Source organism: Cucumis melo, chromosome 12, assembly GCF_025177605.1.
Source record: "Cucumis melo cultivar AY chromosome 12, USDA_Cmelo_AY_1.0, whole genome shotgun sequence".
In the NCBI taxonomy this organism is placed as follows: Eukaryota; Viridiplantae; Streptophyta; class Magnoliopsida; order Cucurbitales; family Cucurbitaceae; genus Cucumis; species Cucumis melo.
In genome coordinates, this window is record NC_066868.1 from 22,108,015 (window position 1) to 22,125,912 (window position 17,898).

At 31.5% G+C, this 17,898-nt stretch overlaps 2 protein-coding genes across 3 annotated transcripts; both read left to right on the forward strand.

Moving 5' to 3' along the window:
* Positions 1-7,682: 7,682 nt before the first annotated feature.
* LOC103487849 (pentatricopeptide repeat-containing protein At1g11290, chloroplastic-like) lies at positions 7,683-9,851 on the forward strand. The gene has a single exon (XM_008446357.3). It carries the CDS (start codon positions 7,683-7,685, stop codon positions 9,849-9,851), a length of 2,169 nt encoding a protein of 722 aa, XP_008444579.2.
* Positions 9,852-11,162: 1,311 nt separating this feature from the next.
* Positions 11,163-17,501, forward strand: LOC103487837 (probable inositol transporter 2). 2 transcript variants are annotated; one of them, XM_008446344.3, is made up of 6 exons: positions 11,163-12,143; positions 12,303-12,373; positions 15,621-16,064; positions 16,134-16,347; positions 16,441-16,733; positions 16,843-17,501. In XM_008446344.3, exons 1-6 carry the CDS (start codon positions 12,002-12,004, stop codon positions 17,302-17,304), a joined length of 1,626 nt encoding a protein of 541 aa, XP_008444566.2. In that variant the 5' UTR covers positions 11,163-12,001; the 3' UTR covers positions 17,305-17,501. The 2 variants fall into 2 exon arrangements, with proteins under 2 accessions (XP_008444566.2, XP_008444558.2); XM_008446336.3 differs by having other exon boundaries at positions 11,167-12,143; positions 16,134-16,733.
* The last annotated feature ends 397 nt before the right edge of the window (positions 17,502-17,898 follow it).

Sequence of the window (17,898 nt, forward strand, 5' to 3'; positions counted from 1 at the left end):
GATAAGGTGTACTTATAAGTTTAGTTTTATAAAACTAAAAATATAATATCAAATAGTTGCCAAACGAAATCTTATAATAGATATTGTCAAGGATAATTAGTAAAGGATTTAAAAGTTTTTCTACTAACTAAAACATAATATTTAAAAGTGATAAAATTTTGGTGTATGAGATTTTGGGTTTTGGAAGCATTTTGGTACAATTGGGAGCCAAATCCAACTAAATCATTCTTTCAAATATTAAAATGTGGAGTTTTGAAAACTTAGAACAGAAAATATTATGAAGCTCAAATGATTTCTCACTATAATTATCAAATTTCAAAATTAAATACGTAAGTCAAAGTCTCAATCGGTTAAAGAGAGAAAAGTATGTAAACTTGTAAAAGTAAATAAGGTTTATATTACTTTTCATAACTTTCTATATAGTATTTTTCTTTTTTTTTTTCCCATCTCTTTATAAAATTCCTTCAGCAAGAAACACAACATCGATTTACTATGTTATGCAGCATGACAACAATGATAACTAATATTATTTCGTCTTCATCTGCCAAACACAACTGACCAACCAACAGTGATTAACCTAACATTATTTTACTTTTACAACAAACGAATCAAGTTTAGAAAATAAAATAAGATTAAAAAAAAAAAAAAAAAGTGAGGAAGAACGAGATCAGGAGAAAACAACAGAGTAGACTTTAACACCACTGCAAGGAAAAAAATGTTTGCAAGTAAGTTTTGAAAAATATTGGTCAAATTTCATTATCTCATAAACAACAAAAATTCTTCTATCTTGAACGAGTGTGAAATTCTCGGAACATTATCTCTTTCTTGAACGTGTCACAACCAAAATTATTTTTATGGGTAAACTTTGAATCTTATAACCTAAAGTCTTTTAAAAGTTGTCATGGTAGCCTTAACCAAAGGAATTAAGAATAAAGTTTATTAAATGTGTTAGTTGATAAGTGACATTGAGACATCGTGATTTTTCAGTGGGGAAATTGGCAAAAGTAATACAGTTTTCGTTTTTAAAAGTAACACATTTTTTAAAATTCGTAAAATTGTTTTTCTCAATCAATTTCAGGCGAGACCTAAAAGATTTTGAATGTATTTTGTATTTTCTTGCTTTTTATTGATGATAAAGGTACCTATTTATACAAATTACGTTCTCTGGAAATATCAAGTTTCCTCCATCCTCAAAGCTCATTCTCTCTTTGGCCATATTGATGACACATTTCCTTGTCCTCCAAAACATTTACCATTTTCAACTCTTGGAACCAACTCCGAAATCAATCCCGAGTATCTTAAATGGCTATCTCGCAACCAAGCTCTCGTTACCTTAATAAACGCCACTCTATCATCCTCTGCCCTTGCCCACGTTGTCGGCTCAGTTTCCTCTAAGGCATTGTGGCTTTCTCATGAGAAACGTTACTCATCCAATACCCGATCCAATATTCTTGATTTAAGGTCAGCTCTCTATACCATAAAAAAAACTCATTCCGAAAGCATTGATCAATACACCTCTCGCATTAAAGCCCTTGTGGATAAGCTTGTCGCCGCCTCTATCTCTCTTGAAGATGAAGAAATCCTTGTTCACACTTTCAATGGCCTTCCCACTGCCTTCAACGCATTTCGTACCTCTATTCGAACTCGCAGCGGCGACATCTCCCTTGAAGAACTTCACACTCTTCTCATTTAAGAAGAAACAACCATGGCCAAAACTTCAGCCATTGAAAAAGCCATTCCAAGCCATGGCGGCGTTTCACCCACCTCAGCATCACGGCAGCCGCGGACAAGGACGCTGTTTCCACTCCACTGGTAACCCTAATTTTAATTCTTCCCCAAATTCTTCTAATCTGGGACAAATTTTGCTTCAGGATCCTGTGGCTTAGGAAGCAATAATAATTTCAGTACATAGCCCAATCACTTTCGGCCCAATTACAATAATCATGGCCCATTTATCCCACCATCCCACTTCACCCCAGTTCATCCCAATCAGCGTGGTATTATTGGGTCTTCTCCTTCACATGCGTCCAACTTTAGGCCTGAAACAAATTCTGGATATAATGGCCGCATCTTTTGTCAAATATGTCACAAACAAGGACATGGGGCTCTCGATTGCTATAATCGCATGAATTTCTCATATCAAGGCCGACACCCACCCTCCCAATTAGCGGCAATGGCAGTAAACTCTATGAATTCTCAAATCTCTGGTGAAAATACTAACAATTTTTGGTTATCTGACAGTGGATGCAACATTCACATGACAAATGAGTTAGCAAATCTCAATCTATCCAATAATTATAATGGTGAGGAAACTGTCACAGTGGGAAATGGTCAACCTTTAAATATTGAAAATACCGGCAGTGGTAAACTCTCAACTCCCTCTCATACCTTTAATCTTTCCAAAATACTCCATACTCCTTAACTTGCTACAAATCTATTATCTGTTCACAAATTTTGTCTTGACAATAATTGTATCTTTATTTTTGATACTGACTGGTTCCTCATTCAGGATAAAGTCACTAGTCGAACTCTCTATACCGGTGAAAGCATCAATGGTCTCTATCCTATTCCCAGTACTTCTACTCTATCCACATCCACCATGCATTCAAAATCTTTTAATTTTCATGCAAAACAGGAAGATTCATCATTATGACATTTTTGTTTTGGTCATCCTGCTCCTAAAATTCTTAGTTCTATTTTATCTCGCAATGGTCTGTTTATGTCTTCTTCTATTTCTACTTGCAATTGAATAAGTTATTTAAAAGCGAAAATGACAAAATTACCTTTTCCTATGTCTTTATCAACTTCTCTTACACCACTTGAACTTGTTCACAGCGATGTATGGGGACCCTCTCCAATAATATCTTCTAATGGAAATCGATATTATGTTATCTTTATTGACAACTTTAGCAAATTTACTTGGCTTTTTCCTTTTGCTTACAAATCTGATGTTCCATTTATTGTTCAAAAATTTGTTCCTCTCATTGAAAATCAAATATCTCAAAAATTAAAAAAATTTCGATCAGATGGTGGTGGTGAATTTTGCAACACCACTTTACAATCCTTTTTTGATTCCAAAGGTATTTTCACCAAAAACCATGTCCTTACACTCCTGAACAAAACGGTATAGTCGAACGTAAACATCGTCACATAGTTAAAACTGCAATGTCTCTAATTTTCCATTCCTCTATTCCTCTTGAATTTTGGCCTTACGCCTTCTCCACTACAGTCTTTCTTATTAATCGAATGCCCTCTTCCTCACTTAAAATGTTATCACCATTTGAAATGCTTTTTGGTTATACTCCTGATTTGCATCATTTAAAAGTTTTTGGATGTGCATGTTATCCCCTTCTCAAGCCTTACACCAAACACAAACTTGAACCAAAAACCACCCAACATGTATTTTTAGGCTATCCTCATAACTTCAAAGGCTATATTTGTTACAATCCATTAACCAAACAAACCATAGTTTCACGACATGTTATCTTTCATGAAACAATTTTTCCCTATGCAAATTCCACCAACTCTTCTCCATCTCAATCCCTATCCATCTCTGATCCAAGTATACTACTCACCTTACTAAACATTCCACAACATACACCCTTAAATTCTGTTCTCATTCCCAATATCCAATCCGCACCTATTCACCCTCCTACTGTTGACATTACTTGCTCATCTTTTATGGATACTAATGCCACTTGTCAGTCTTTGAATGTTTCATCTACAATCGATATAGGAAATGAGATAAATGCTACCACAATTAACTTACCTGATCCACCTCCTCCTCGGAATACTCATGCTATGCAAGCTCGAGCAAAATCATGTATTTTTAAGCCAAAGGCCTTTCACATTACAACTGCTCTCCCAACTCCCACATCATATATAGAAGCCTCCAAATATCCAGAATGGCGAACTGCGATGCATGAGGAATTCAATGCTCTTCAAGCACAAGGTACCTGGTCTCTAGTACCTCGACTTCCATCTATGAATGTTGTTGGTTGTAAATGGGTTTTTCGAATGAAATATAATCTCGATGGCACTATTGCTCATCACAAGGCGCGACTGGTTGCTAAAGGTTATCATCAGGTACAAGGTTTTGATTTTGATGAAACATTTAGTCCTATTGTTAAGAAACCTACCATAGGCATCATTCTTGCTCTTGCTGCTCAATACAATTGGTCTTTAACTCAGTTAGATGTTAAAAATGCGTTTCTTCATAGTATTCTTCAGGAAACAGTGTACATGGCTCAACCTACTGGCTTCCAAGACAAAACATGTTTCAATCATGTGTGTCTCCTCCACAAGAGTCTTTATGGTCTCAAACAGGCCCATCGCGCTTGGTTTGAACGCTTTACATCTTATTTATTCACTTTGGGTTTTGTTGCGTCTACAGCTGGTCCCTCATTATTCATTCGATCAGTCGGATCCTCTCTCACTTACTTACTTTTGTATGTAGATGACATCATTGTCACTAGACCTGACTATTTATACATTTCTGTTCTTAAAAATCAATTGGCCCTGGAATTCAAAATATCCAACCTTGGTCCTTTAAAGTACTTTCTTGGTCTCGAAATCCAATCCTCCATTGATGGCATATTTGTTAACCAAGCTAAATATCTCAATGATCTCCTCCACACATCGGGAATGACCTCTGCCAAATCTTGTATCACACCAATGTCTACTTCTTTTGATCTTTATACAATTGCACCACCATTTAATGATCCATCACTTTATTGCAGACTAGTTAGTTCCTTGCAATATCTTACCTTCACTCGTCCTGATATTGCATTCTCTGTAAATCGTGTCAGTCAGTTCATGCATAAACCAACTGTCATTCACTTTTCAGCCGTCAAACGCATCCTCAGATATCTCCATGGTACTCCAACCCTTGGAATAAAATTTCGAAAAGGTTCATTTTCTCTACAAACCTTTTGTCATTCTGATTGGACAGGTGATACATCTGATCGACGTTCCACCTCCGGCTTCATCGCCTTTCTCGATTCTAATCTAATATCTTGGTCTTCTAAAAAGCAATCTACCGTCTCTCGTTCCTCCACAAAAGCAGAATATCATTCCCTTGCCACTACTACTGCCGATCTTTACTGGATCCGACAGCTTCTATGTGATCTCCATGTTCCCCTTAAGACATCACCAACATTATGATGTGACAATGTTTCTACTATACCTCTTGCTCATAATCCAGTTTTTCATGCTCGCACCAAACACATTGAAATTGATTATCACTTTGCTCGGGAAAAAGTTCTTCGCAAAGACATCTCCATCCGTTACATCTCTTCCAACAACCAACTTGCTGATATTCTCACAAAGCCACTCCTATCTCCTACATTCCTTCACCTTCGAGACAAACTACTGACTCAACTTGAGTCATCTGTTTGAGGGAGGATATTAGGAGATATTTCAAACACAATCATCTCCCATTATTTAGGTATTTATTGTAAATTGATTTGATATTTCAAGATCCACAATCCTCTCCCATTATTTAGGCATTTATTGTAAATTGATTCTATTGTAATTTTACCATATTCATTCATTTGTAATTTGTATAAATAGGTACCTTTATCATCAATAAAAAGCAAGCCAATACAAAATACATTCAAAATCTTTCAAGACCGACCAATCGAGATTTTCCTAAAATATTAAAATTTTCTTTGTCAATCTAAGTTAGCTGATAAATGACATTATTGAGGGCTACAGAAAACGTATTACTTCAAATCTTAAACTGAAAATTTTCAGTAAAATACTTAAGATAATTCTAAGAAACATTTTAAAACTTTCATAAACATTTTAAAAATGCTATCGAAGTAGAAATTTGTTTGAATTTGGATAGAAATTATTATTTGAAATGGTGTCTGTAGATTTATAATGAAAATTTAAATCACTACATGGTTGAGAGGATAATTGATTAAAATACAGAATAATGCAATCCTAAAAGAATTTACCAAAATACGGTTACTTTTCTTTCTTTCATTTTTTTTAATCTGTTGCAGTTAGGCGAGTCTATTTAAAAAAAAAAAAAAAAAGCAAAGAGATGGGCGAGTCTCGAGACTCGCCCTCCTCACCATTTCCTTTCTTTTCTATTATTTAAATATTTTTATTTAAATATTTCTATTTTCTATAATTTAAAAAACTTATTTAAATATTTTTATTTTCTATCATTCATTTAATTATTTACTCTTGAAAAAAATGTAAAATTTAATTTTTAATTATTATATTATATTATATTATATTATATATATATATATATATATATATATATATATTAAATAATTCTTTTAAAAACTTAACTTTACCTATTTTAAAATCATTATTAATATTAAATGGTTGATAGAGAAAATAAGGTAAAGATAATTTCAAATTTGATCCTAGCCTACTAGATATTAGGAAATTCATATCTTAATTGAGGTAAGATAAAAATAAATCTTACTAAAATCTTGTATAATGGTTCCATATGAGTTTTTCTTCCTCTAACAAAAAACTCACATTCTCTCACATTTTAACTAATTTATTTTTCTTCCTCTTTCGAGTATATGTTTACGCCAAATTAGATCCTACATTCTATTTAAGTTTTCACATAGAGATTGATCATAATCAACCCTATCGACACTATCTATCATATGACCATTCGTAAACAACACTGACACATATTTGCCTATCATTTTCTTATTGGTTTTGAATTTCTCATTGAATACATGCGTCTCTTCTTCATATTAATACTTCTCCTTCATATTATTAGATATTGTGTCATCTTTAACTTATTATTTCACTACAAATCTAAACGATCATTTAGCAAGATCATTTAGATCTTGTACCCTCACATTACATTAATTGTGTCTAAATTAGTAAGGAAATTGAACATTAAAAAAGAAGTAAGAAATTATTGGATAACTCATATGTAACCATTATACAAGATTTTAGTAAGATTTATTTTTATCTTACCTCAATTAAGATATGAATTTCCTAATATCTAGTAGGCTAGGATCAAATTTGAAATTATCTTTACCTTATTTTCTCTATCAATCATTTAATATTAATAATGATTTTAAAATAGGTAAAGTTAAGTTTTTAAAAGAATTATTTAATATATATATATATATAATATAATATAATAATTAAAAATTAAATTTTACATTTTTTTCAAGAGTAAATAATTAAATGAATGATAGAAAATAAAAATATTTAAATAAGTTTTTTAAATTATAGAAAATAGAAATATTTAAATAATAGAAAAGAAAGGAAATGGTGAGAGGGCGAGTCTAAGACTCGCCCATCTCTTTGCTTTTTTTCTAAAAAATAAATTAACTTGGGCGAGTTTTGAGAACTCGCCCAACTGCAACAGGTTAAGAAAAATGAAAAAAAAAAAGAAAAATATCAGTATTTTGGTAAATTCATTTAGGATTACATTATTTTTGTAATAAGTTTTAAAAACAGCTGTATTTTAATAAATTGTCCGGGTTGAGATGCAATGTTAATAAATTATAATTTAGCCAAAAAAAAAGAAATTGAAAGATTTGTTTTGAAAAGTATTGGAAATTTGACCAATAAAGGTTTTCGTACAAAAATTCTTTTTGATTTTGAATGGGTGCGAAGTTCTCGAACATTGACTCTTTGTTGAATTTGAAAAGCCACAAACTCCGAGTCCAAAGCCGCACCTTTTGTCCGACATGCTTCACCTTCAACGATCAAAACCCATTATTCATACTCCCATTCTCCTTAACTTTCCCGCCACCCAATCAAGACTGCTCAACACGCTTTCCCTCCTCTTCAATCGATGCAACTCCATTCAACACCTCCAGCAAATTCATGCCAGGTTCATTCTCCATGGCTTCCACCAAAACCCAACTCTCTCTTCCAAACTTATTGATTGCTATGCCAATCTTGGTCTCCTCAAACACTCTCTCCAAGTTTTCTGCTCCATAATCGACCCCAATTTGACTCTTTTCAACGCCATACTGAGAAATTTGACAAGATATGGAGAATCCGAGCGAGCCCTGTTGGTGTATCAACAAATGGTCGCCAAATCTATGCACCCAGATGAAGAAACTTACCCTTTTATTTTTCGATCATGTTCTTCATTTTCAAATGTTGGATTTGGGAGGACGATTCATGGTTATTTGGTTAAGCTGGGTTTTGATTCGTTTGATGTTGTAGCTACTGCTCTGGCTGAGATGTATGAGAAATGGATTGCATTTGAGAATGCTCATCAACTGTTTGATAAAAGGTCTGTGAAAGATTTGGGATGGTCGAGTTCCTTGACCACGGAGGGTTCTCAAAATGGTAACGGGGAGGGAATTTTTCGGGGTTTTGTGAGAATGAGAGCAGAACAATTAGTACCAGACTCACTCACATTCGTCAATCTCTTGAGGTTCATTGCAGGTTTGAACTCAATTCAACTTGCAAAAATTGTTCATTGTATTGCAATTGTGAGCAAATTGAGTGGAGATTTGTTAGTATATACTGCCGTGTTGTCTCTTTACTCTAAGTTACGTAGCTTAGTAGATGCTAGACGGTTATTTGACAAAATGCCAGAGAAAGATCGTGTTGTATGGAATATAATGATAGCAGCTTATGCTCGGGAAGGTAAACCGAGGGAATGCCTTGAGCTCTTCAAGTCCATGGCAAGATCAGGGATTAGATCTGATCTGTTTACTGCATTGCCTGTTATCTCTTCAATTGCACAGTTGAAATGTGTTGATTGGGGGAAACAAACACATGCCCATATATTGAGGAATGGTTCCGACAGTCAAGTTTCAGTTCATAATTCTCTCATTGACATGTACTGTGAATGTAAAATGTTAGATTCAGCTTGTAATATCTTCAACTGGATGACAGACAAGTCTGTAATTTCATGGAGTGCTATGATCAAGGGGTATGTCAAAAATGGTCAGTCCCTCACTGCATCGTCTCTCTTCTCCAAGATGAAATCTGATGGGATTCAAGCTGATTTTGTTACAATGATCAATATCTTGCCTGCATTTGTTCACATTGGAGCACTTGAAAATGTCAAATATTTACATGGGTACTCAATGAAGCTAGGCCTGACTTCCCTTCCATCACTTAACACAGCCCTTCTGATAACATATGCAAAATGTGGGTATATAGAGATGGCTCAGAGGCTATTTGAGGAAGAGAGAATTGATGATAAAGATTTGATAATGTGGAACTCCATGATCAGTGCCCATGCCAATCATGGAGACTGGTCCCAGTGTTTTAAGCTATACAATCGAATGAAGTGCTCAAATTCAAAGCCAGACCAAGTAACATTTTTGGGACTACTAACAGCTTGTGTCAATTCTGGTCTTATCGAAAAGGGGAAAGAATTTTTCAAGGAGATGACTGAAAGTTATGGGTGCCTACCAAGCCAAGAGCATTATGCTTGCATGGTTAACCTCTTGGGGAGAGCTGGGCTTATCAGTGAAGCAGGAGAACTTGTAAGAAACATGCCTATCAAACCCGATGCTCGAGTTTGGGGTCCATTGTTGAGTGCTTGTAAGATGCATCCTGGGTCCAAGCTTGCAGAGTTCGCGGCCGAGAAGCTCATTGATATGGAGCCTAAAAATGCCGGAAATTACATACTGCTTTCGAACATATATGCTGCTGCAGGTAAATGGGAAGAAGTGGCAAAGATGAGAAGTTTCTTAAGGAATAAAGGGCTGAAGAAAACCCCTGGTTCTAGTTCGCTGGAGATAAATGGCCGTGTAACTGAGTTTCGTGTTGCTGATCAAACTCATCCTAGAGCAGAAGATATATATACCATCCTAGGAAACCTTGAACTTGAAATCAAAGAGGTTAGAGAAAAGAGTCTAGATACCTTGGTAAATCCTCTTCTATAACACTTGGCATTCATTTTTTCTATTGATAGATCTCCTCATGTGACAGGTTTTACTCATTCATTTATTTACTTATTCTTCACACATTACATTGTTTAGTTTACATGCCTTATTCTAATCTAACAAGGTATATTAATGTAAATGATCTCATTATTCTAATCTAACGAATTATATTAATGTAAATGATCTTATTTCATTAGTATTGATATTTTATTTAGTTTTAAGTAGTTTTGCCTATTAAAAAAAAAAAAAGGAAGGATTCTATCATCTTCAACATAATGGCTCTGACTCTGCAGTCCATATGGATTGAAATAAACAGTAGAATTTTCAATAATCATGAAAAATCCCTTGTCGAGGTTTGGAAAGATATTCAAACTCTCACAGGCCTTTGAACTAGTAGATCTCCCCTTTTGCTAGTTACTCTGCCAGCTCTATAGCTATATTTCTACATGCTTTTGTTTAATTGGTAATGCTACTTGGGTTGTTCTTGGAATTCTTTCTAGCCTTCGTTTTGTCTTTCCTTGCTTCTTGTAGTAGGCGGGTGAAGATGTCCTTGATGCACTTGATCCAAAATTTGTATCTTTTTCGAGAAAAAACAGAAGTAGATTTAAAACAAAAATAAAGGAGAAGAAGAGAGAGAAAACAGCTTCCCTTAAAAAAGGCGAGAAAAAAGTGTATTATATATAGAGAGAGATAGACATCACAGCCTCCATTAAAAGACAAAAAAAAAAAAAAAAAAAAAAAAAATCCATTTATCAAATTTGTTTTAAAAGCAACAATTTCTCCTAATATTTTTTGAAAAGTAAATTATAAATCCAATCGACTCGAAAACTGGGAATGAGTTAAATTACAAATGAAAAAGAAAAAGAACAGAAGTTGGGTGAGTGAGACAAGAGCAATTAAAACACACAGACCTAGAAATTGTAACCTAGTATACTATAGTATAGTATCACATGTTGGTCCTCTTCTATTATATTTTATTTTATTTCTTTTTGCCTCATTATAAAAATACATGTTTCTCATTTCTCTTCCTATATATATATATATGGTATCAAATATGTGATATCATCCCCAATTTTGATTGCTCTTAATAATACATTTTCTTCCCGAAAATAAAAAAATCATCGGCCACCTTATTGATATTTTTTCCTCAATTTGTTTTAACATTGAAGACAATATAAAAACATAAAAAAAGTAAATAAAATAATTTTTTTTCAATACCATAATATAGTATCTTCAACTAGCTTGGATAAGAGCATAACCAATTAAAATTCATTTTTTTAAGATATTATTTTTATTCAAAATTAGTTCATGCACCAAGACAAAAACTACAATAATTGTACTGAGAATGGAGTAATATTATGGCTGATGTCAAGTTTTAGCGAAAGAAAAGTTACCTGGCGTTTAAGTAACACCAACAATTGAATTTATAATTTGAAGAAGAGAAAACCTAATGCTTAAGTTAATAAGAGAATTATAGAATAGAGAAGAGTTCAAAGGTGTATGGACAGAAACTAAAATAAGCATTTACAAAAACTTAATCTACCAATTTTCACTATGACCGTGTAATTCTTTGTCTGCATATATATTTTTATCATTAGACATGATGTTCTGCCCACCCATTGAAACATATGTCCGCAGAACATGACTTTGCCAACAAATTTTATTGTGTTTACAAGAAAAGTGGTCGCTAGACAAAAATTCTTGTAGTAAAAGTCAGGTATAGTCTTCTATTACTGCTATATATCGCTATGTGGGTATTATAAGAAAAGCATGAAGTGGGAGTGCTTGAGTTTCCCAGGGCTTATAGTAAATTTTGTCTGTCCATATAGTCCAAAGAAAAAAAGGTCCAAAACTAGGTAACCTTTAATTTTTTCAATTATAATTAGTTTCAATAGAAAATAATGTTCTACGTACTTCTACATATCTTTAACTAAGACTTAAAAACGTCCTATTAGTTGACTTAAATTCATAATCCCATCCCTCATTTCCTACTTCTCATCTCTTATTTATTCACTTCTTTCTGCTCCAAAAAACAAATAGAAAAACAGCCCATTTTCAGAAAACTTCTTTTCTCATCCATTAATTTTCTAAAAGAACCCACCAGGATTTCCCTTTTCTTTAACTTTTTTATCCTTTTTTCTGTGAGAGAAATGGAGGGAGGAACTCATGGAAGCAGCAGTGATGGTTCTTCAGGTTTTAGAGAAAGCTTTTCTTTGCCTTGGAAAAATCCCTTCGTTCTTCGTCTTGCTCTTTCTGCTGGAATTGGTGGCTTTCTTTTTGGCTATGACATTGGTAATCTTCTTCTTAATTATTCTTTCCTATATCAACGTACTTGAAAGCGATTTTGAAACGATAAATATAGTCCCTACTTTTTGGATACGATTCATAATCTCATTTCGAAATATGTCTCTTAAAAGCGGGATGATATATATATGGGTTTTGTTTTTTCAGGAGTAATTTCTGGGGCTCTTCTTTACATTAGAGATGATTTCAAATCTGTGGATAAAAGTACTGTTTTACAGGTGATTAATTAATTATTCATCTCCACAAATTTTCCTCTTTAACAAACAATTTAAATTTCATCCCCAATAGCTAATAGAGTTTGAGTTAAATTACAAGTTTAGGGTTTGTTTGTTTGTTTGTTAGGTAATTTGAACTTTGTTTATAATTTTAGATTTATTGCTCATTCAACCAATATATAGATAGTTTGGATTATCTTATCCAAACCTAATTCTAAATTATGTGATCAAAATTGATTAAAATGGTACAAATTCTAAAAATAGCTTTTTTCTTCACTATCATAGTGGAAAGATTTACCGGTTGAATTTTATATATATATATATATATATATATATATATATATATATATATATATATATTAAATATTCAAATCTACAAATTCTAATTTCGAAAAATATTTTTTTATTAAATATTTTTCTAAATTCTAATTTCTAATTTTTAAAAATACATTTTCTTATTAAATATCTTTCCAAATTTCAAATTTCAATCCCCAATTTTTTAAAATATATACATTAATAAAATATGTTATTAAATATTTAAATCTTCGAATCCCAATTTTCAAAAATATCTTTACTTCTTAAATATATTTTTAATTTTTAATTTTTAATTTTTAAAAATAACCAAAAATTGGATATCTTATTAAATATGTTATTAAAAAATATAATATCTAATTCTAGAATTATTCTTGGTATTACTTTTTTCATTTTGATTCTAAAAAATATGTAAATCTCCAAATTCTAATTTTCAACTTTTAAAAATGTCTTTCCAAATAAAATATCTTATTAAATATGTTATTAAAAAATATTTTTAGAGATTGAAATTTTAAATTTGGAAAGTTATTTTTTAAAATTAAAAATTGAAATTTGGAATTATATTTAATAAAGAAAGATATTTTTGAAAATTAGAATTTAAAGATTTAAATATTTAATAACATATTTTTTTAATATATATATATATATATATATATATATATATATTTTAAAAAAAATAAGAGATTGGAATTTGGAAGATATTTAACACGGAAAAGTATTTTTGAAAATTGAAATTTAGAAATTTAAATATTTAATAAAAAAGAAAATATGGGATCCACGCATTGAAGTCGTGAATGCCAAATCGTATATGAGGTACATGACTTCCTCCAATTTTATTAATAATTTGTCTTCTACTCTATTTTTTATATTATTTTTGAAAAACACATTATTTAAAAAAAATTCTAAAATATGTATTGAATAATATATTATAAATCATGTGATAAGTAGAATAACGATGGTACAAAATTAATAGAGGTAAATTGAATTTTAATTTTTGAATCTACTACAAAACATATAAATAAAATATGAAATACAACTGATCTAATTATATATTATTGAGTGATTTTCTTTTCTTGATTTTGTATTTAAATTGTCTACTAAACGTGCTCTAGTTCTAAAAAAAGTCTCTAATTACTTAGTCGTTTGAACTTTGAGAAATACCTAATAAACTTTTAATTTTGTGTTTATACAAAATGTTTAACATTCTTCAATCTTATATACGGATGGTTTTAATGGGTCTACTCAACATATCTCTAAAATTCACGTTATACTAAAAAATAAAAGTGAAATTTTAATATTTTATTAAAAAATTTAAATTTATATATGAAAAGTTAATAAGAAGTATATTATATATGGAATTATTAGTTTAGAGACGTATTAGATAGACAGTAGATACAAGTAAAAATTTATTGAACCAAATAGAACAAAAAAAAAAAGTTTAAAGACTTTAATATCTAATTAAAGTAGCTTATAATAAAATTGGTCTTATCGGTGTCCCCACACAATTAACTCAAACAATAAAATTAAAACTTTGATAAAGATCGACAAAATATTTTTCTTCGATATATATATTTATGTATTATATAACGACTGGATGAGAGTGAGTATGATAAATTGAAATACCAAATTAACAGACTAAAATCGAGCAGCTGTTAGTTTGGAAAAAATCAAAACTGAAAATAATATTTTAAAAAAATTTCAAAGAATTAAATTCGACTTCAAGAATTACTCGGAATGATTAGCTTATTATTAACTAATATCCATAGATAATGATTAGTGTATTATAATAATATAAGGTTACGACCAATTAAAACTAAAATATTTTTGGTTTTACTTTGTTTTCTTCCTTCATTTTAATTTCTTTCCCTTCTTAACATTTTCCATTCATTCTCCTCTCCATTTATTTCTCTTATTTCATTTTCTTCTCATATACTCCAAACAGTTACATACTACCTTTTTTTAGGAAAAAAAATATATACTTTAGGATCCTTCTAACTTTTTCACATATTGCATTATTAACTATTTAGACTCTATATTTTTAATCTTTTTTTTTTTAAAAAAATTAATTTATAAATTTTAGTATATAACAATTTCGTTAACTTTCAAATTAGAAAAAGATTAACAAATTAATTATCAACATAGTTTCATGACATGTTCTAAATTTTTATGAATTCCTAATGGACATAATTACTTGTATATGAATTACGAATCAGAAAGAATTATTAGTACTCGAACTTTCACTTTTGTATTTGTATGTTTTGAATTTTAAAAATGTTAATGCATCAATGACGTATTAGATATAAAATAAAAAACTCAAACACCTATCGTAAGAAGTTCAAGTATCTATTGAATACTTTCTAAAGTTAAAAAAAATAAACAGACGCGAACTTTAAACTAAATTTCATAAACTCGTGATTGGTGCATTAAAAAAAATATACATATACATATACATATACATATACATATACATATACATATACATATACATATATATATATATATATACATACTTTGAATTAGGGGAAGTATCGTAAAGAAGCATTAAAAAAACAATACTTGAGTAAATTCTGATATGCACCTATCCTACTAAAAAAATATATCTACTTTTGTATAAATCAATCTAATCATACATGAAAAAGTAAAAAGAAAATTATTTAAGAAAAAAGAGATAAAAAAGAGTTTGTCACGTGATAAATTATGATTGAATAATTAAGTTAGATACATCTTATTAAATATTTTAAAAAATAAAAATATATGAAATGAAAATGAATCTAAAAGAATATGTTAATTATGATTGGAGCTAAAGTTGACATGTTTTTGTTATCTTAAATTAATTTAGGTTTGAAATATAAAAAAAAAAAAATGCAAGAGAGAAATGTAATGAGTGAAATTTTGTAACTAAGTAGTTGATTTCAAAGTTGGTGAAATGAAACTGCAGGAAACAATTGTGAGCACGGCAATCGCAGGTGCAGTAATAGGAGCAGCAATTGGAGGATGGATGAATGATCGATATGGTAGACGAACTGTAATTCTCATGACAGATGTTCTCTTCTTCATTGGAGCTGTGTTCATGGCAACTTCACCCGCCCCTTCCCTTCTCATTGTTGGTCGAGTTTTCGTCGGTCTTGGAATCGGTATGGTTTCCATGACTTCCCCTCTCTACATCTCTGAGGCTTCCTCTCCAAGTAACCGTGGTGCTCTTGTCAACACTATTGCCTTTCTCATTCCTAGTGGTCAGTTACTTTCCTATCTCATCACCTTAGCTTTCGCCAAAGCACCGGGAACGTGGAGATGGATGCTCGGGGTTACTGCAATTCTAGCTCTTTTGCAATGTATTTTAATGTTCTTTCTACCTGAATCACCCCGATGGTTATACCGCAAGGTAACAGAAGATACTTTTTAAAGTTCATAGATTTACACGAATTCAAAGTATTGTTTTTTTATTGAACAGGGGAGGATAGAGGAGGCTGAAAGAATACTTAGAAAAATCTATTCAGAAAATGAAGTAGAAGGGGAGATTAAAGAGCTTAAGGAGTCTGTTGAAGCAGAGATCAAGGAAAAAGAGGGTTTTGAGAAGATTAGCTTGATCATGAAATTGAAAACCAAAACAGTGAGAAGGGGACTTTATGCAGGGGTTGGACTCCAGATTTTCCAACAACTTGTGGGTATAAATACAGTTATGTACTACCGTCCTTCTATAATTCAATTGGCTGGCTTTGCTTCTAATGAGACCGCAATTCTGCTTTCGCTGGTCACAGTTGTGCTCAATGCATTGAGCTCCATTGTCAGCATATATTGCATTGATAAAACAGGCAGGAAAAGACTTCTAATCATCAGCTTATTAGGCGTCATCATCTCTCTTGGCATTCTATCAGTAGTTTTTCATGAAACAACATCTCATCCTCCATTAGTGAGTATTACAAACACTCCATTTAAAGCTTATACCTGCCCTGACTACAGTTTTGTCAGCAATTCTGCTTCTTGGGATTGTATGAAGTGCTTGAAATCCTCATCTCCAAATTGTGGTTTTTGTGCTTTAGGAGCAAACAAGGTAAGGAAAAAACAATCACCAATTTAAACCATGGAATTCATCTTCTTGTTTGTTTTTCACAGGTAAATTATGACACTTTTTCTTTTGTTGTTTCTGTTGTTGTATGCAGCTTTTCTCTGGGGAATGTTTGGTTGCAAATGATACAGTGAAGCATTTATGTCATAATTACAATAGATTATGGTACACAAGGGGATGCCCCAGCAGATTTGGGTGGCTTGCACTCCTTGGTCTTGCTCTCTACATTGTATTCTTCTCTCTAGGAGTAGGACCTGTTCCATGGCTTGTGAATGCTGAGATTTATCCTTTAAGGTGTCGTGGAGTATGTGGAGGAATAGCAGCCACTGCAAATTGGATCTCAAACCTTGTTGTTGCTCAGTCTTTCTTATCCTTAACCCAATCAATTGGGCCGTCATGGACATTCTTAATATTTGGATTGATTTCAGTAGTAACAATTTTGTTTGTCCTCACATGTGTGCCTGAAACAAAGGGCGTTCCAATTGAGGAGATAGAGCAAATGCTTGAAAAGAGGGCTTTACATTTCAAGTTCTGGGAGAAAAGGGCTGATCTTTAGGACAAAACTCAAGCTGGCTGAAAGATCATTACCAAAAGTAAATGTTATACGACTTGTATTTATGCAAAAGTACTGTTTGGATTCTATAGGCTCTGTGGGGTTATTTATTAATGGTGTCAATAGATGGTATCGTGTGCCGATTGAAGCAAAACTTTGTGGCTATCTATCACCTTTTAAATAAATCATTTATTTTTTCACCTCTTAATTGTAGTTTTAAAGAAACACAAACATACAATAAAAATCAAATTAACTTTTAATTTTACGCTTGTCAATAAAAATCTCATATAATGAAAATTGATTTTGAATCATTACAAGACATATATTTTGAATTACTGATCTAGAAAATGACAAAGTATTTTAACTATTTCAAAACAAAAACGTTTGTTAATGTACATATTATTTCATATCTTATTTACACTTTTTTTACTCATTATTTATTCTTACATTTTTCTTTTTTTCTTTTTTCTTTTAGTAATTAATTTTATTTTCTATTTTATTTTACTTATAGATTATTTTTTGTTTTACTTTTTTTTTTCTTTGTCCATATGCTTATATAAATGTTTGTGTTTGCTCTACGATTCATTTAATATATTC

Coding starts and splice junctions, on each gene's coding strand:
- LOC103487849 (XM_008446357.3), top strand. CDS start 7,683: ATGCTTCACCTTCAACGATCAAAACCCATTATTCATACTCCCATTCTC.
- LOC103487837 (XM_008446336.3), top strand. CDS start 12,002: ATGGAGGGAGGAACTCATGGAAGCAGCAGTGATGGTTCTTCAGGTTTT. Junction 12,144..12,302: donor TCTTTTTGGCTATGACATTG/GTAATCTTCTTC, acceptor TTGTTTTTTCAG/GAGTAATTTCTGGGGCTCTT. Junction 12,374..15,620: donor ATAAAAGTACTGTTTTACAG/GTGATTAATTAA, acceptor ATGAAACTGCAG/GAAACAATTGTGAGCACGGC.